Source organism: Trametes versicolor (assembly GCF_000271585.1).
Source record: "Trametes versicolor FP-101664 SS1 unplaced genomic scaffold TRAVEscaffold_1, whole genome shotgun sequence".
Classification (NCBI taxonomy): domain Eukaryota; kingdom Fungi; phylum Basidiomycota; class Agaricomycetes; order Polyporales; family Polyporaceae; genus Trametes; species Trametes versicolor.
This window is the reverse complement of record NW_007360321.1, coordinates 3768551-3786129: the sequence shown is the minus strand read 5'-3', so window position 1 is coordinate 3786129 and position 17579 is coordinate 3768551. Positions and strand designations below refer to the sequence as shown.

The 17579-nt window shown below is 55.8% G+C and overlaps 5 protein-coding genes across 5 annotated transcripts; 3 read left to right on the top strand and 2 right to left on the bottom strand.

Annotated features, from left to right (window-relative positions):
• Positions 1-26: 26 nt before the first annotated feature.
• TRAVEDRAFT_62339 (dynein heavy chain) lies at positions 27-11290 on the bottom strand (the record flags this gene model as incomplete). Its single annotated transcript, XM_008034294.1, has 18 exons — positions 11274-11290; positions 10975-11221; positions 10360-10924; positions 10225-10309; positions 10074-10168; positions 9943-10022; positions 9833-9892; positions 8664-9776; positions 7899-8613; positions 7390-7845; positions 5449-7336; positions 4686-5392; positions 2235-4633; positions 1129-2184; positions 916-1076; positions 667-859; positions 327-608; positions 27-280 (listed from the first exon to the last, which is right to left on the bottom strand). The coding sequence occupies exons 1-18, from the start codon at positions 11277-11279 to the stop codon at positions 27-29; spliced, it is 10362 nt and encodes a 3453-aa protein (XP_008032485.1). The 5' UTR covers positions 11280-11290.
• A 133-nt stretch (positions 11291-11423) lies between these two features.
• Positions 11424-12169, top strand: TRAVEDRAFT_25956 (Sm-like ribonucleoprotein). Its single transcript, XM_008033698.1, has 5 exons — positions 11424-11499; positions 11553-11579; positions 11630-11692; positions 11865-11946; positions 12003-12169. Exons 1-5 carry the CDS (start codon positions 11461-11463, stop codon positions 12053-12055), a joined length of 264 nt encoding a protein of 87 aa, XP_008031889.1. The 5' UTR covers positions 11424-11460; the 3' UTR covers positions 12056-12169.
• A 57-nt stretch (positions 12170-12226) lies between these two features.
• Positions 12227-13471, bottom strand: TRAVEDRAFT_68652 (peroxisome assembly protein per8; the record flags this gene model as incomplete). Its single annotated transcript, XM_008035026.1, has 6 exons — positions 12227-12301; positions 12352-12768; positions 12818-13101; positions 13155-13235; positions 13285-13362; positions 13420-13471. The coding sequence occupies 6 exons, from the start codon at positions 13469-13471 to the stop codon at positions 12236-12238; spliced, it is 978 nt and encodes a 325-aa protein (XP_008033217.1). The 3' UTR covers positions 12227-12235.
• Positions 13472-13573: 102 nt separating this feature from the next.
• Positions 13574-14337, top strand: TRAVEDRAFT_25955 (uncharacterized protein). Its single transcript, XM_008033697.1, has 5 exons — positions 13574-13709; positions 13770-13773; positions 13824-13895; positions 13947-14040; positions 14096-14337. The coding sequence occupies exons 1-5, from the start codon at positions 13655-13657 to the stop codon at positions 14240-14242; spliced, it is 372 nt and encodes a 123-aa protein (XP_008031888.1). The 5' UTR covers positions 13574-13654; the 3' UTR covers positions 14243-14337.
• Positions 14338-14654: 317 nt separating this feature from the next.
• Positions 14655-17041, top strand: TRAVEDRAFT_68650 (uncharacterized protein; the record flags this gene model as incomplete). The annotated part of the gene is made up of 12 exons (XM_008035025.1): positions 14655-14824; positions 14878-14893; positions 14965-15024; positions 15091-15363; positions 15421-15447; positions 15508-15591; positions 15643-15733; positions 15786-15915; positions 15974-16175; positions 16230-16402; positions 16470-16618; positions 16678-17041. The coding sequence occupies 12 exons, from the start codon at positions 14655-14657 to the stop codon at positions 16971-16973; spliced, it is 1671 nt and encodes a 556-aa protein (XP_008033216.1). The 3' UTR covers positions 16974-17041.
• Positions 17042-17579: the final 538 nt, after the last annotated feature.

Here is a 17579-nt window from a genome sequence, read left to right as displayed (position 1 = left end):
AACTATCCAACAAAGACCGACTCCACTCAACCGCCAGCGGTCAAGCAGACGGCGCGTGTCGCGACCAGGGACCCGGCAGAGCTGTCAAACGGCAGATCGAGCGTGAACATGATGTCGTTACGGTCGCCGTTGAGGTAGATGGGTAGGTTGACCGCATTGGGCACGACCTCCTCTGACTGCACCCAGCGGATCTGGGAAGGCCCGAGGCGTACGGTCTCGCCGTCGTTCAACACCAGCTTGTCGGACGCCCAGGCGGCACCCTCTAGGACCAGGCCTAAATCTACGCGTGAGCGACAGCGCGAGCGGAAAATAGAAAGACAGCTTACCGTCAACGATGAATGCGCCGGGGTCGTTCACCTTCTCAATGTCCAGCTGCAGACGCAGGGTCTCGAGACTCCACCTCTTGCGATGAGCAACGGCTTGCCGGGTCGCGGTGATGTACGCCTCGGGGAAGAACAGTCCACCCAGCCAGACCTCGACGTTGTTGAGGTTGTCCAGGCCGGCGATCTGGTCGAGCTGTGCCAACCGACGCGCGAAGTTCGAAATCCATTCCGAGACACCCATCGCCTTGTGAACCTTGTAGCGTCGCCAGTGGTCGGGGATCGTCCCTGAAAGCGCAACCGCAGTGAGTATCAATGCGAAATGGTAGTACATCGAGCGACTTACCCTTCGTGAGCGAGCTCATGAGAGTACGGAGATGGTTGGTCTGCTTGAGCGCACCGTCGCAGACCTTAACGACGTCCGCCAAGTCCCGACGGACCTGCGTAAGCAACTTGCCTCCGATGGAGCCCTCGCGGAAGAACAGGCGATAGAGCGGGTCTGAGTGCTCTGCACTTTGCTTTTGCAACGTTTGGAAGTTCTATCGATAGAATGTTAGTAACCCGGGGTGAACATCGCTCCCTTCCTGGAACGTACTGCAGGCAGCTGCTCGAGCCATTCACGGCAGCGCTCGTTGAGGTTCCGCATCCACGCAGGCTGTTGAGAGGCGCCCTGAGACGGCCCAGCGCTAGGTGTTGCCTCGTCGTCGTCATCTGCGAGCATACGCATCTTGCGAAGCTTCCCGAGGAGTTCGTGTCCTACGTCCATTGTGTTAGCATATACTGCAATATGAAAGGCGCATACACGTACCTTGCGCGACCGCAATGACCCGCTCCGCCGTTGGAGGGAGGCTGAGCCATGACGGCGGCTCACGCTCAGGAAGCTGGTGGACCCACGACAGGAAGTGGTCGAGCTTAGTTCCTTCGGGAACAGCGAGTACTCGAGAGCCAGTAACGCTCGGGACGAGGTCGAAGTCGACGTTGTATGCGGCGGATGTGAACAAGCCGTCCACAAACGCGTCGATGATTTTCTGGTCAAAGTCGCTGTCGACGCGACCGCCGTACACTGACTGCTTGATGAGGGTGCGGATGGCGTCCCAGGGGATAGACGCGGGGTCGACGTTCGCGCGACCCTTCGCGACGCTGTTGAGCCAGGTGTCGATGGTGTTGAAGGCGGCGGCCATGTCGGAGTCGTTGAAGTCGTACGTCTTGCTCCATCCGAGGGGCACGTAGCGCAGGCGCTCCTGGACGACGGCATGGAACCAAGCGAGCAGGAAGTACAGGCGAGCTTTCTCGGCGGGCCCTTGGGTAAGTCGGGCGGACGAGATGCTGCGCAACGAGTCTGACAGGTTGGCCTTGATACCCGGGGGAGGTTCGTTCATGAGGATGCGCGATTGTCGCAGAATGTTGACGGGGATGCTCGGGTTCGCCTCCATGGTAAGGAACAGACGGAAGTTCCTGTGCGGATTGAGGGTCTGCAACTTCTTCTCCAGCTGTCCGAGCCAAGACGGAGCGAGATGGACGTTCTTGAGCAAGACCCAGGAGCCTTGCCTGGCAGCCATAGCGACCGCCTGGTCTGCGAGCGTGAAACCTTCTTGCGAGCCCATAGCGACGGATGTGCACCGAGTACCGGTGTTCTGCACCAGGTTCTCAACCCTGTAGCTGGCATCGTATCCAGGAACGGAGACGAGAGCTAACGGTGTGGCGGGTTGGATCTCGTCCGCAACCATGGCGCCTAGTTCGTACGCGGAGACGGCACCCAAATCGGACTGGAAGACAGCCTTGACGAAGACCGCCGTAGACTGCAAGACACGATCGGGGCGCAGACATTTGACAACGGTCATGTTGCGAACAGCCTCCACCCCAGCTGCAAAATTGTATTCAGCAAACGTCATCTTCGATTCAAACAGTACTCACGAGTGCTGGGATCCCATGATTGAGGGACGGAAGCCTCGGGGGTACTTGACTCCAAGAAGCCAACCCATTCGTCCTCGTGCTCGGTAAGATGGGTCAACACGGGCTTGAACAGGGGATGTTTGGCGAACGTAACAAGGCGTTGTGCCTGCTCAGGAGACAAGATGGTGGTCTGCAAAGAGTCGGTGTTCGCGAGCAGCGCGCCATCTCCACTATCCAAAAAGAACTCTAGCTCATCCGCAATCTCCTCGACGCCGCGAAGCTTGACCTGGGCGAGGAGAACTGCCAACATGACGTGATCTCGGTGGAGCAAGGCGCGCGAGGTTCGTTTGTAGACGACGAGGAAGAGGTCGTTCATCAGGATGTCCCGGCGGCGCGCATGGTCGGTGACGCTGCGAAGGTTAGGGTTGTGATGCAGGATGTAGTCGAAGATGTCAAGGAAGAAGCGGAGAGAGAACTGGTAGAAGTGGTTGACGAGGTTGAGCTGCTCGAGGATGAAGAAGACGGCACTGCACGCTTGCGCGATGGGCAGGTACTCCGCGGTGACCTCTTCCACCTCCTTCATCACGAGATCGGTCTCCTCGACCTTACGGGTGATCTCGGCAGCCTCCCGCTTGAGAGTCTCCAGGGTGTCGATGACCTTGTCGTCGTCCAGGATGTTGCCAGAAGACTCGTTGAGGGCCTGCAACAGCAGCTTCTCCAGCGTGCGGAGACGCAGGCGGAACTCGCCTTGCATCTTCATGAGGTCAGTGCGCTTGCGTTCCGTATCAGGACGTTCGACCTTCAAGACCTGATCCAGCGACTGGCTCTGTAGACTGCTCCTTGTCATCGTGAAGTTGACGAAGGTGACTCGACTGCAGATATCGGGGGAGAACTCCACGGAGGGATCGCGCGTCGAGAGGAACATGGTGAACGATGGCGAGAAGTCGATGTCCTGACTGCCCAGGCGGATGAGGACACGGCCGCCCGTGCGGCGAATCTCTCTGTTGAGAACGGGGTTCAGGATTGGGTCGAGATGTTCAACATCCTGAATGAGTAAGGTGTTTCCGAATCGCAGAGCGCTCTCCAGGACCTTTAGGAAGGCCTCGTCGAGGAAACTCGTAACGGTGATCTTGCGGTCCTTGTACTCGTTTAGCAAGAACGTCGTCGCCTGGCCAGTAGGATCGATGATTAGGGGGTACCGGCTGTAACGCTTGATCATGATGGCGTTCTCTGTGCACAAGTTGTCGGAGGGGAGAGACTTCGACTGCCAGCTGAGACGGTCATCGGCCGTCGACAAGTACTCGGGTAGCGAGAGTTCGGCCTTGAACTGGACACCAGCCTCGGCGAGATGGCTCGACCACTCCTGCCACATCATTTCACGATATTGCTGATCGAAGAAGCCAGCGTAGGCCAAGAATGCGGCGGACAGGAGGACGTCGCCGACGATAGTACCCATCTCGGTATCGAAGGTACGACTGCCGTCCTCCCAACGAGTCTTCTCGGAAGACAGACTCTCCAGGAGCTTCATGCTGCGATCGACCTTGCTCTCGACTCGCTCCATCTCGGTCTTGATGGCTTGAGTTTCGCGAATGAGCCCGGCGTACTCCTCCTTGTACCGTTCGATACTGGCCTCAAGCTCCGCGATCATGGTGACCATCATCTGCGCCTGCTGCTTCGTCTGGTCTGCCTGGTCCTCGAGCGACTGCACCTCATTGCGGAGGGGCTCGACCTTGTCCAAAATCTCGGAGAAGCGACATTGCGCGATGACCCACTTCACGAGAGGTCCACAAGCCTTACTTGCGCGCTGGACCGTTTCGAAGTTGAACGAAGGGCGGCTGAGGAAGTCCCGCTTCATGACGTCGCGGAGTTGCTTGGTCATCTGGTTGGTCGTGTCGAAGTTGACGATGCGTTGGATGAAGTCGTCACGGCGGATGATACCCTGCACTGTTCTCCAGCTGTCGATCTTGTGGCCCAGAACGGTACAGACAGACTCCATCGCCAACTTGACAGCCTCGGGCGGGTTGGCCATAGTACGAACTTCCTGGAGGTGCTGACGCTTGATGCTACTGACGGCAGCCTGGGCATCCAACACGGCAGGTTCCGCGTCCGCCAGGTCCGCCATGACGACCTCCCGACGTTCCTTGATGTGCTTGTCCTGTTCGACGAGCGCTGCCTGGATCTCGATGGACGCCGCCTTCTTCTGCTCTGCCTCCTGCTGGTCGGCGACCATGCGCTTCAGCTTCTCGTTCGCCTCCGCGTTCTTGGCCTCGAGTTGTGTGCGCTTGATAGCGAGACTCTTCCGCAATTCTTCGACCTGCTCGACAGTCTCGCGGAGTTTGTCGAGGCCAACGTGCAAATGACGTTGCTGCTCCTCGAGTTCCTCACGCTTCTCGTTGTGCAGGCGGACGTAGTGGTTGATGCTATAGACTGGATGTTAGCCATAGACAGTGACAAATCGGGGCGGACACTCACAAGTCCAAGTAGTGACGAGGAGTAACATAGTTGTAACGACCCTGGCGGCGGCTGAGGCGCTGATTGATCTGGTGCATAGACTCGTGGACGTGGACCAAAGCGTTGACAACTGCGGCGCGGTGAGTCGGAGGCATAGAGAGATCACGGTAGGAGATCGGGAATAGCGCAGGAGGGTTGTAAGACGGCAGGTCGAGGTCGAGAGTGTTGGTGAATTCGAGACCGACTTGGTAGAAGGCCTGATCGGACCAGTCTCCGAACCAATCGAGTACACAACGATTGAATAACGCGGGAGAGGTAGCCGCACGTGAAGCGAGGCCGTTCTCCGGAGGGTTCATCGTGAAGACGACGTGCAAGTTCTTCGCGACTTGCTGCGTGAACCAGCGGTACAGCTCTTCGTGCGAGTCGAGCATGAGACCATCTCGTTGCGAGCCTTCCTTGCAAGCGGTCATGAGAGCAGAATGTTCGTCGCCCTCAAAGAGACCCGGGACCTCGGCGTTGGCCAAGAGAGTGTTCATCCGCTCTAGGAAACCGGAGTCGAGGACGTTGGATTCGTCCATGATGAAGCAGATCTTCTCGCCCTTACAGCCGGAGCGCCGGAGGACAGTCCTCAGGTCCTCGTCGAAATCGTCACCCGTGTACTTGTTGTGAACCTTGATCTGGAAGATACTGAGACCGTTCATCCAAGCCACGAAGCGCGATAGTGTCGTCTGTCCGACTAAGGTCAGCAATGAAATATGCAATGGTAGGCTGCGTGTGAACTGACCTTGCCGCTACCACTGACACCGATCAGGAGTAAGTGGCCCTGAACTTGCCTGAAGACACGGTCGATACGTAGGACGTGGTCGAGTACGTCGTTGAAAAGGACGAGCGGGACGTCGAGTTCCTCTTCGTAGAACACACGGAGACGAGCCTTCGTATACTCACGGAGGACCTCACGATCAACGGGGATGTAGTCCTTCGACGTCCAGTTGGAGAACAGGATGGGACGCGAGAGCGCCTCGTCGCGATTGATGGTAGGGAAGTGCTCCATCGCAGCATTGTCGATGGCCTCGTCGGTCCAACGTTTCTCCTCTTCCGTGACGAGACGATCCTGGAAGAGCCGAAGCGCCTCGTGGGCCCATACCCTGACCAACCCTTCCACCGACAGGATCTCCAGAGGCCGAATCGCCTCGTAGATACCACGCACCCAGCGGGTGAGCTCACGAGGACTGTACACGTAGTGCGCCTGGACATCGGTTGTGAACCGCTTCTGGGAGGACAGATAGAGGGCGACCATGGCGTCCGTGAGCGGCTCCGAGTACGCCCGGAGGTTGGGGACAACCTTGAGGAGTGCCCGGTTGTATGTCCCGTAAATCTGCTTGAGTGAGAGCTCTCCGGGGTAGTCGACCATGACCAACGGCGCATGGCGAAGGAAACGGTGGCTCAACGGTACTCGACCAGGGTCAGTCGGCGGGTTGCAAGCGCCGACGAACTGGATGCGCTCGAGCTTCACCCAAGCCATGTCGGTCGTGCGCCAGTACCCGCCGCACTCCACCAGCTGACGGATGAACGAAATGACGCGCTGAGTGCCGTACTTGTCCGTGGCAGGAAGGTTGATCTCGTCGCAGAACACAACCAACCAGCGGCCGATTTGGACAGGCGCCAGAATGACCCCGTTCGGCGTCTTGCGGTACTCGCAGTACTGCTCGAAGGTCTTGAGGATGAGCTCGGGCGTCGTCGCACTGGAGAAGTTTAGGCCAACAACTTCCATATCCGGGAGTTTACGCAGGGCGCTGAAAAGCGTCATGGTCTTCCCGGAGCCAGGAGGACCACAGAGCATCAGCGGCTTGTGTTCAGATAGCCACGAGTATAGGACCTCCTCGTGGCGGACGGTGTCGACTGTAGGCACGACGACGTCCGAAGCCGTGACCGCATGAGATTCGATGTCGATGACGGGAACGCGACCTTGCCATCCGGTCCACTCTCCGTTCGAAACCTGCACGTCGAAGTCCAGAAGGGAGCCGCCCTGGTTGAGCGGTGGGAGGTCGACCCCAGTGTGCTTCCGTAGGAAGTCGCCGAGCTCGGCACGCAGCTCCAGACGCGCATCTCCAGAGAACGCCCAGATCAAGCTGACCAGCAGACGTTTGGTCGCATACTGCTCGATTCGCTCGTGCGTAAGAGGGAAGTCCGAATGCTGGATGTTGTACTCGATGACGTTCCGCACGGTCTTGTTGATCAGAGAGAATAGTGTGTTCAAGGCGCGAGTGGTCGTGAAGTCCATGATGTGTTCGATTGTCTCCGCGTACTGAAGCGCAGACATGATGAGCTCGCCGTCCTCGAAGAATGGCTCCAAGATGAGGGCGATCTCCTTCTGCGTGACAAGATGTGGTGAGGTAGGAGAGTCTCCAGCCGCCTCAGTACGGCGACCAGGGATGTCGAGAGCCTCGTCGTCCTCGGCGTCGAGCGCGACGGTGGACAATGTCTCGAGGTAATGCCGGAAGACCATCGAAGGCTCCACGACGTCCTCGCTGAACCAGATCATGCCGCAACGACTGACAGTAGCGAGCGTCGCGTACTTCAAGTGCTCGACTTCGAACATGATGCGGACGTTAGAAGGCAAGTTGAGACGTTCGCCGTTGGGCAGAGTAAGGAGCTTGTTGTCATCGAGCACACTGTCATGGCATCGTGAGCATCTGTACGAACTACGCGTATAAAACCACCATACCTGTTCAAGTTCTCTACCCACTCAGGATCGACGTCACCGTCGAAGATGATCCAGTGCCGCTTGCCGCTCTCACCACGCACGTCGTCGACGATCTTGCGAAGAGTGTGCGTAAAGAGACCGTCATTCCATTCACGCGTCGTCGGATCCAGAGTCCCGTAGAGCGCGTCTTTGTGCATGGCTTTGGGGTCGATCACGTACGACACACCTTCGACACCATCAAGACGCTCAAGCGCCGCGAGCAGCACTTGCCATGCGTTGCTCTTCCCGCTACCCGAAGGACCAACCATCATGAGGCCGTGCTGGATCTTCTGGATTTGGTAGAGCTGGAGGATCTTGTTGGTCCAGCGCTCGCCCTCGACGAGACGGCGCTCTGAGCAGACTTTGCTGATCTGTTCGCGCAAGGCGTCGAGGTTGACGGGAACGTAGTCGACACCGGGGAAGACGTCCGCCAGCAAACTACATATACGTCAGTCTACTATACTATGAGCAATGGGATAAGCGGTACACACCTTGTCAACAGCGGGACGTCGTCGGCGACGAGCTTAGGTACAATCGTCTCCCTGACACTTTGGATCAAGATGACCTGCTCAGAGGTAGTATCGGAGAGACCAGCGGCGTCCGCAGCTTCACCGGAGGACCTCGCCTCTTGCAGACGCTCACGTTTGAGGATACCAGCGGATGCTAGCACGGCCTTGAGCGCTCGCAGACCGAAGTCGTAGTGGGGCTGAGGTGAAAGCTGCTCGTCACACAGATTGAAGAATGGAACAATCTTTGACGCGAGGGACTCCGCAGTTCGGAAACCTTGGGAGAACAGCATGACCTGCGCAATGAGCTCCCGGTCGGGGCGCGTCATAGCCATGGGCCGGAAGAGTTTCGTCAGGTTCGGAGGGAGTTGAGAGCGCCCGGCGTAGCCCGGGTTAGTCGTGATAAAGATACCCATATTCTTGTTGAGCTTCACGTTCTTGCCGACTAGCTCGATCTCCGTGTTCGGGTTCTTCACCAGCGCCGAGAGACCTTGTTGGATGCTCTGCACCTGTTGCGAGACGGCACTAAGGATACGCTCCTCCAGACGGTTGAACTCGTCGAAGCATCCCCACGCCCCGACCTGACAAAGACCGACGAAGATACGACCCATCGCCTGGAAGTCGAACGTCTCGTCGCAACAGAAGACCAGAACGAAACGTCCCAATTGCACACCGAGAGCCTTGACGGACTCGGTTTTGCCTGCAGGAATATGAGTACAAATTGCGGCGGGGTCATGGAGGGTGACGTACCGGTTCCGGCGGGACCGAAAGGTGCTCCTCCTAACTGGTTGTCCAGAGCCTGAGTCAAGGTTAAGTAGCACCTGTCGGTCAGAGGCGTCTGCACTAGGCGATCGGGGACGCCAAGGTACTCCCACCCGTACGGGAAAGATGCGTCCGCCACCCGGATGGCAAGCCGTTCGAGTGTATTCTCCCCAGTCGGGTTCAAGTAGAAGCGCATCTGGTACAGCCAAGAGAAAGCCCGGTTGTCTGAGACGTGCTGCTGGATGAGTGTTCGGGTGACGTCACGCTGGTGGACGAGCTCGGTGATGAGGTGCTCGCATTTGCGACGTGTTACCGGCGTTAGTTCCGTGAGCACGACGTCGGCCAGAAGATCGAGACCCTGGCAGACAGTATCGAGAGGACCGTCCAGAGATTGAGAGCTTTCTAGCACCGCCTCTACAGAAGCCGTCCACGCGACCTGAATGGCAAGAGTGACCAGCTGGGCAGGGTACTTCTCCAGCCACGCCATGAACTGATCTTGTGGGAGAGGGGTGACAGTGCCGTAGAATGACTGAAGCTCGGCTACGGCGTCACAGAGAAGCTGCGCAAGCGACACCCGCATCTCCGCTTCCAGCTTGGTGAGCCAGTCGTTGATCTTGGGGAAGTCCTTCAGCAGGATGGGGTCCTTGAAGTAGACTTCCTCGCCCTCCCGGGACGCCATACCTTGAATTTGGGTCAACTCCTCGTCCAGCATGATCGTCGAGATTCCCGCAAACATCTTCTTCAGATGCTTCATAATGCGGAGGATCTCCTTGCTGTTGCCGATGATTTCGAGCAAGTCTTCGTCACCGACGAAGTAGAAGCGGGGGAAGGAGGCACGCTCCCGCTCCAGATACTCTCCGAGTGCCTTCTGGATTTTGTTGAGGAGGTCGGCGAGACGTTCCAGCGACTTCTGGATACCCTGAATGTTCATGACGTCGATGACGAACGGGGACTTGTACACCTTCTTCATGACCGCGAGGAACTCGGTGTTGATGTTCTGGAACCGCGCAGTCTCGACGGGAAGGAGATGCTTGATGTCTGCGCTTCCTGAGAAAATACCCTCGAGGTAGACCCACTGGCGCTGGACGTCGATCCAGACGTCTATGAAACATTATCGGTCGCTGCCCAGAGCACAACGTAACTGCAGGGACACTTACCGAAGAGAACGTGGATACGGTTCAGCTTCTCTTCCCAAGATCCTGCTTCCTCCTCGAAGACTACGAAACACAATCAGCCGATAGTTTCGTGAGACAAGATAAATGCAGACCTTTGTAATAGGGCGATAGCTTCATGGCGGTCAGCGAGTTCAGGTTCTCGCTGCACTTGTTAAACAGGTCATCCCACCCTCTACAAGGGCTGTGAGCGGTGAACGTCAAAAAGTAGATAAAGTATGCGTACCTGATCAAGCGGCATTTGTTCTGATAGTTGACGAGGTCAAGAGTATAGTTGGTCCACGTTTCCTTGACTTGCCGGATGTACTCTTCCAGAGCCATCTGAAATTACCTCGGTGAGTATTCGCGTAACGCTGACAGTAGTCAAGCATTCATACCTCTCCCTGAGCCTGAATGATGACCTCCTTGATCGTGTTCTCGTTCTTGCGCAGGTCCATATCGTAGACATGACCCAGCGTCATGCTAGTTATATATTAGGAGCGTATACGTGCATCACAAAGCGAAGGACTCACAGAGGTAGACTGATCTGCGAAGGTACCCTCAACACCTTGAACAATTGCTTCCAATGCCTGTCCTTCAGCGCCTCAGACTTCAGCTCAGAAATGAGCGAGTTGGACTTCAAGAGACCGCGCAGCACGTCTTGAACGTATTCGAAAGCGGCGTACTGGCGCATGCGAGTTGGCATATCCTTCGTCGACGAAAGCAGTCCATCCAACTGTTGCCTCAGTTTCCGGGGCTGCACCGTAGCCCATGGCATCTCCCGGAGCTCCCCAATCTGGCTCCAAACACCTGAGAGCGCCGTCCAGACCGCCTTCAAGTCTCGTAGTTCTTCGAAGACGGGTTCCAGCCGCGTATGGCGTATGAGTTCCAGGTCGAGCGCCTCCTTCGCCTTACAGACAAGGTCGTATTCTTCCTGGACGCGGGTGAGCTTGCCCTCGAAGACGTTGATAGTATTGAGGGCAGTGTCGGCGCGCATACTGCCTTGAACGGGTCGCGTCTGTTCCCATTCTTGTATAATGTCGTTGATCTTGTTCTCCACAATCTTGTCCTCCGCCACGATCTTCAGCTGAAGTCCGGCTGAAATGATGTTAACAAAGCTCGCATGAAGCCCAAAGCGGCCTACACACCTAGCTGCTCCTGGATGGAGTCGTTCTTCCTCTTCAGAATCTCATTGAATGCGCTCCACTCCCCCCTCAATTGGTCGCTGTACAGCCAGTCGTCCGGAAACTGGTATCGGAATCGCTCGAGGGATTTCTCGCCGCTGGCGCAGACCTCGATCATTGGGCCCCATGTCTTCGTCTTGCGTTTGAGGTCTTGCACGAAGGTGATGAATGTGACCGCCGCCGCGGTGGATGAGTTGGATGGTGCCAACAACTGTACTGTATATTGAGCTCGTCTGACACGCGTGCGATGCTGGCGAACATACCTCCATGGCTGTTGACACACTGGTTGAGGACAAGTCGTGCGGACGCGACGCGTCGCTTGACCACGGGCGTTCGGCAACGGCCGACAGCGCTCGACTCGCCTTCCGCGCCGAATTCGAGTTGCTTGCAGACCTCCTCCTGCTCCGCCATCCACCAGCCTTACTCCCTCTCCTTTCACATTTGCCCATCATGTCTGGACGTCAGCAGAGGGTGATGGTTCAGCCCATCGTGAGCACCTTTTCTTGTGTGCACTCAAGCAGTAATCCTAACATCCTGTCTAGAATGTCATCTTCAAGAACTTGCAACAGGTACGGGCCAACCGACAGTCTCTCAGGGCGATACTGATATCATGTTATAGAGGACAAAAGTCGTGATCTGGTTGTACGACAACATTGATATGCGCATTGAAGGGACTATCATTGTGCGTGTCTCAACGCACTTAGATGCGCTCCGCGTTGAACTTCAGGACGAACGAAGGCACCAGTTTCTTCATTGCACGTTCCTCGTCTCGCGCGATGAGTGTTCCATCTTCTGCTACCCATACTTTCTTGTCTGTGATATTACAGGATACACGGCTGATTACAATCGTGCAGGGTTTCGACGAATTCATGAACATCGTGATCGAAGACGCGGCAGAGGTCTACGTGAAGGACGCAAAGCCTAGGCGAGAGCTTGGTGCGTGTGGCGTACCTCAGACAGTCGCTGCGAACTCATTTCTTTTCGTTCTTCAGGTCGCATACTGCTAAAAGGCGACAACATCACGCTCATCCAACAAGTTGTTTGAATCGCCTTCATGTTCTGCTCCGCCCCGTTCGTGTAAAAGTGTGGACTGCTCGCCCACATGTTGTACGTTTTGCTGTGGTATTACTTCTGACTTGCCGCTCTCGATGATATTCACCGGACCCTCTGCTCGCCTGCCGCTCGGCAAGCGCATGATATCGATCGAATATCCTCCATTATAGTGTCATAAATTATATACAGGTAACAGTGAGGTGAGATCCAAAGATTGACGGCACAGCGGACACTCGGCCTAGAAAACATGTCAGTGATTTCTCCGCCCGCGCGTTTCTCTTGCCGCACCTTTTCTCGACCCCAACCGACTATACAGTTCCAACAAAAGAGATGTCCGCATTCCGTGGCGCAGCTATTTGTGCGCTCTTCCAAGCATAACGTACAATTCCTGCCTGCACGCAGCTCGGAAGGAATCTTGGAGACGTCCAAGACAGTTTCTTCGTCCTCTTCAGCGGGCACGGAAGGGGCATCGTCTCGACTTGCGGCTTCGAGCATGGTAGAGACCCTCCGGTCGTCAATGAAGATGTCGTCTTCCCCATCCATGTTGCGTCTCCCCTTCTCGTCCTCTGGTACGCCTGCGTCTGACAGAGCGGAGCGTGCGCGAAGATAGTTGAGGGCTCGGTGAATCAGCCGAACGCCCAGTAAAATGCCTAAGAGCGCGTATGAAGGGGGCCGCGCGTTCGGATTTTCCGGCATGGCAGAAATCTGCGGGCCTGTGTCAGCATATACCCGAGTCCAAAGACTTGAGACGCACATATTTGATCCCTAGGACTCTTCGGACAACCCCGTAGTACGTGCCGCGCAAGTAAAATATAGCCAAGTTGATCTCGGAGAGCACTTCAAGGGCGGTGGGTATCCGTCGGAGCAATGCGCCCGCCTTTGATGTTTGAGATATGGCAGAACCCCATCTTGACAATAGGTAAGAAGGCAGAGTAGGAAGAAGGATGAGGGTCGCTCTGAGATGCGGCGAAGGTCGCCTATGGGTGCGAGAGGAATTGAGCCAGATGTCTGTGTATTCCTCTCCCAGAGTCTGGGAACCTGTGATATCTCCGTGAGTAATACCCTCGGCAGGACGCAAGGGAAGGGCTCACCAAGCCCAGCCGTCAAGCCGTAATACAGAACATTCGCCGCGAAGTCAATCTCTTTATCCCAACGCGTCAACCATCTCGTCCCTAGTCTCGGTTCGATATCATGGCTTGTTCAGTTCAATGTGCTACTCACCTAGCCAAGAGCGTAAGACGTTCTCTGTCTGTTCGCGCAAGGAAGAGACTTGAAATAGGTCTCGTTGGTTGGACCGTACTGTCAGAGCCACCAAGTCAATACTTGGACCTGAATTGTATTCCGGTAGTTACACACTGATCTGCGCCTGTTGGGCTTGAGGGAAAGAGAGGAGATTTCCCGGGGTCATGGCTTTCAATGTCGACCGTCGGGCATACGACCAAGTTCCTGCCGTGTGGTGTGGAGTGTGGGGAAAGGAGAGAGCCGTGTTCCGGAGCGCCGACGCGTCTTGCGGACAACCACCACTTGACCACCCTTGCTCGCACTTTCTCGTCGTTTATCCCTATTCTCTCTGGTCTGGTGATAATTCATAATGCCTCCGGTACCACAACAAGGACACCCGGCGGGGCTGACTGTGTGGCAAAAGCGTGCGTCGATGCGCTATGTCCAACAAGGTACAGCGGGCTGATCGTCACTGGCTTTTACAGTAAAGTATGTCGCGACTTAGGCATTCCCCTGCAAGGTTGACCAAGTGTGGACAGGATGGGTGCTGCCATGGGCGCTGGTGTCGGGCTCACAATGGGCTTCTTGTTTGGCAGCTTTAGTATTCTGCGGTACGTGCTACGTCCTTCCCGCGTCGGACCAGCCTTCTCATTGGGGTCCAGAGGAGGCGCAGGTCCCCGCGGTGTGCTACCAACACTTTCGCAATATATGCTCGGGAGTGCTGCGACGTTCTCGTTCTTCCTCGCCATTGGCTCGGTACGTGTTTGCTCTGCAGCCCTCGATAGTTGCGAGCTAAAGCGCTACGCTGCAGGTCATTCGCAATGATGGCGAACTTCCTCCCCACTTGGAAGCGGCCCGAATGCACTTCGCCTCACCTGTCATCAGATCAAGAACGGAGGGTCTGTCCAACATGAAATTACAGTGGGCTTTGGAGAAGCAGAGGCGATCCTCCCAGTGAGAGTTCGTTGCGTACTTGGGACCTCCTCGTGCTGTCTCATGACATGTCAAAACTCGCTCTGCCAATATCTCATTTGTGCTCTACTGTTCAACCTAGCGCAAATCGTACTTCTTACTGCGAGCTTGATGTAAGACAGATCAAGTGAACTTGTGCTAACGAGCAGGCGCCGAGTACGTGCGGCGTCGTCGGCAGCTTCCGCAGATATCCCATGACGGCGACCGATGCGAGGCATCCTGCTTTCTGCCCATACCTCTCGTACTACTCAGGGCGGGCTTATTGGCCTATAGTTGAGTCAACAGGAAATCAGTAAGGGCCAGGAAGGGCCAGGAAGGGCCCAACCCATTGACAGAACTCAACCTCAGCCCAACTGCAGTCTGCGCACAACTGCTGCTGGTTTACCTTAACTCCCCCCATGTCTAACCCCACGAAGGTGCTAGCACGTCTCAAAGTCCAAGCCAATGCATTCTTTGAGCAAAACCAGTTCGCCGCCGCATACGAGAAGTACACGCAAGCCATCCAGCATGACTCCCAGAACGCGAATCTGTATTGCAACCGTGCAGCTTGCGCTTTAAGGCTCACCATGTAACTCGCCTTCCCCTTAGCTGTCGGATGTGTTTATAATGCGTTTTGTATAGGTACCTTGACGCGTGCGTAGATTCCAGCAAGGCAAGTGCACTGTATATCCCTGCTATCCCTGCACAACTTTACCGACTACTCCGCAGGCAACGGAACTCGATATTGCCTTCGCAAAAGCACGGGCGCACCAAATTGCGGCACGCGCCGTGAGTAGGCTTGGGTTTCCTTCGAGTCACTTTCCATCTAATGGTCACGACGTACTTGTTGGACAGGGAATAGACATCAATGAGGAAATCGTCAAAACGTGGGAGGGTGGCCTCGACCTTTTGCCCGCGCAATATTTGTCACCTGCAGAACAGACTCAGAGGGCACAATACTTGGCTGAGTTCTCCATCGCGACCACACGGTTTGTAGAAGCACAAGCAGCTTGCACGCCGAATCCTGCTCCTGCTCCTGTCACTACCGTCCAGGAAAGCGACATACCATGGTCCCGCGCCTACGTGATCGCCCAGGACTTGATGCCCAAGAAGATTTGGAACAGTAGCGTAAGTGATATATCATGAATACAGCGTCCGCATCAACGCTAAATGCATATCCTATAGGCTTGGATCGTATTTTGTGCACACTTGGTCAGTGTGCAGTGGAACAAGTCTCTACCCTAACCCTGAACGGTCGTCCGCGGTTCACAGGATTGGATCCACGGTGTTGAGCTGATGGACGAGCTCGCAGTATTGAGTTCGAGTGGACATCATCATCAAGGTGGCCGTCGCGGAGTAAGTCACCTTATGCAGATCGGTATCTAATGTTGAAAACCACACTCTTAGGCCATCGAGCGGCTTAGCAACGGCCTCCTAGCAGACCCTCGCGGGGTCGACATGAGGGGCCAAAACTTCATCCAGATATTTACCTACCAGTGTAAGCCACGTTCATCGTCAACTTTCTATTCGGCGCGTTAACAGCTACACAGTGAATTTTGAGATGGCTAGCACTGGCGCATGGGCTACCGGAGACCCTAAGCGGGTAATGGAAGAGGCCCCCAAGCGTCTGGCTCTAAGGGGTTGGGACTCGGTCCGACCTGCGCTTTCTGTCACGGTCCGGTACGTCGCATGTCCGCCTGAAGCATTCAGACATCAATTGACTGCCCCCGACGAAAAGAGCCTGGATCATGCAGGGCTTCTTCAAAGACCATATATCCAACGACTTCGTAACAGCATTGGACTTCTACAACACCGCGATCGAGGTGTTACAGTGGGGCACCGCGCTATGGAGAGACGTGTCAACGGAATGGAAAGGCGCAATCTTTCAGGCGAGTTTCCTTCGCGGGGTGAAGTGTCTACGCCTCGATACCCTCGCCAAGGTATGTCAGAGTCTGTCTACCGGACACCGCAGTGACTGACCGTACCCGCCATAGGCACATAGTAGACATTGCGATCCGACCGCGAAGTTTCCCTTGGCGGAAATTATCGCCGGAGCTGAAGATCTCATCGCTGAGCTATCCGAGCACCGGACAGATGAGCCGACAGGCAAGGAAGACTACGGTCATCACATGAGTTTCATTCGGTATCCACTCGCCCAGGGTTATTTGTGAGTGACCCTCATCGTGGTGTGCTGACGATATAACCAACCAAGTATTTGGTTGGCTTCCCCACAGTCTTCGTGGCTTCTACCATCAGCACGTTGCAAGGAATGTCTGTGAAACGCAGGGCCCTGCCTCCGTTGCTCTCCAGCATCTGAAGACCGCAGCTGCCGCATACATCCAGGCCGCCGAGATCTACCCCAAAGATGACGAGAAATACGTCTGTGCGTTGCACTCCTCTATGACACCCTGCGCTCCCCGAAACCTCACGCTATATCTACAGTATGCCTGCATCACGCCCTCGAAACTCTGATAGAAGGCGGGACCTCAGCAAACGAAGTGCTCAAACTGTTGAATCATATCCACGAAGCGATCCCGGTAATACGACGGATTTGGGAGTTCTCTGACGCTACTGGTGGCCGTGACGTGCCATTGAAGGCGGATATGGAGCTGCGGGATCGCTTCCTGATGCATATGCCGAAAGGGAGTTCTGCAGAGACTGTGATCTCACGTGGTATTCTTCGAAATACCTTGCTCGGGCTTGGCGGTGCTCGCGACTCTCTCCGGCCGCTTCGGTAGCCCTACGATATAATCGGATTCGGATCGACGTAGGACGGTCTTGGTCTATCATATGCTATACTGCGGAATGTAATAAGGCCCACTTCGAGATGAGCGCTGAGGTCCAGGGTCCCCTGTCAATCCGAGTCCCAGACGCTCTCCCTACTAACAGGTACGCACTGCATCTGCCTGGGTTTAGTAACAGTACCGCTGATTCTTGTGCCCCGACCTCGTTACATCTTACATCGATATCCTACAAGATCGCTCGATCCACCTCTACACCCTCTGGGTCGGCCGTCACAATGGCCTGACTCTCAATTTCGTACTGCGAGCACTCTTCGGCTTGGTTCATCTTGAAGTATATCGTCAATGCCACTTGGCATCCAACATCGGGCAGCTATCGCCAGGGTCCCACTGGTAGAGTGGCCGAGTTGCGCAAGGACTGAGTATGCGGCGTAGGAACGACTCAGTCGTACATAAAGAGATGTGAGGTCACCGTGAGTGGAAGCCTCGTAGTGATCGGTAACGCGACCCTACGCGGCGTTGGACACTGCCGAATTGCCAGGTTGGACCTTTAACCACACCAGGTATCTCGCTTACTTCCCGGCGTACCTCGTGTATCCAGGG

What these genes read in the sequence shown, in the direction of transcription:
- TRAVEDRAFT_25956 (XM_008033698.1), top strand. Translation starts at nt 11,461, where the DNA reads ATGTCTGGACGTCAGCAGAGGGTGATGGTTCAGCCCATC. An exon ending in GGGTGATGGTTCAGCCCATC is followed by an intron (nt 11,500 to 11,552) that starts GTGAGCACCTTT and finishes CATCCTGTCTAG; the next exon opens with AATGTCATCTTCAAGAACTT. An exon ending in GCATTGAAGGGACTATCATT is followed by an intron (nt 11,693 to 11,864) that starts GTGCGTGTCTCA and finishes ACAATCGTGCAG; the next exon opens with GGTTTCGACGAATTCATGAA.
- TRAVEDRAFT_25955 (XM_008033697.1), top strand. Translation starts at nt 13,655, where the DNA reads ATGCCTCCGGTACCACAACAAGGACACCCGGCGGGGCTGACTGTGTGG. An exon ending in GGCAGCTTTAGTATTCTGCG is followed by an intron (nt 13,896 to 13,946) that starts GTACGTGCTACG and finishes ATTGGGGTCCAG; the next exon opens with AGGAGGCGCAGGTCCCCGCG. An exon ending in TCTTCCTCGCCATTGGCTCG is followed by an intron (nt 14,041 to 14,095) that starts GTACGTGTTTGC and finishes GCTACGCTGCAG; the next exon opens with GTCATTCGCAATGATGGCGA.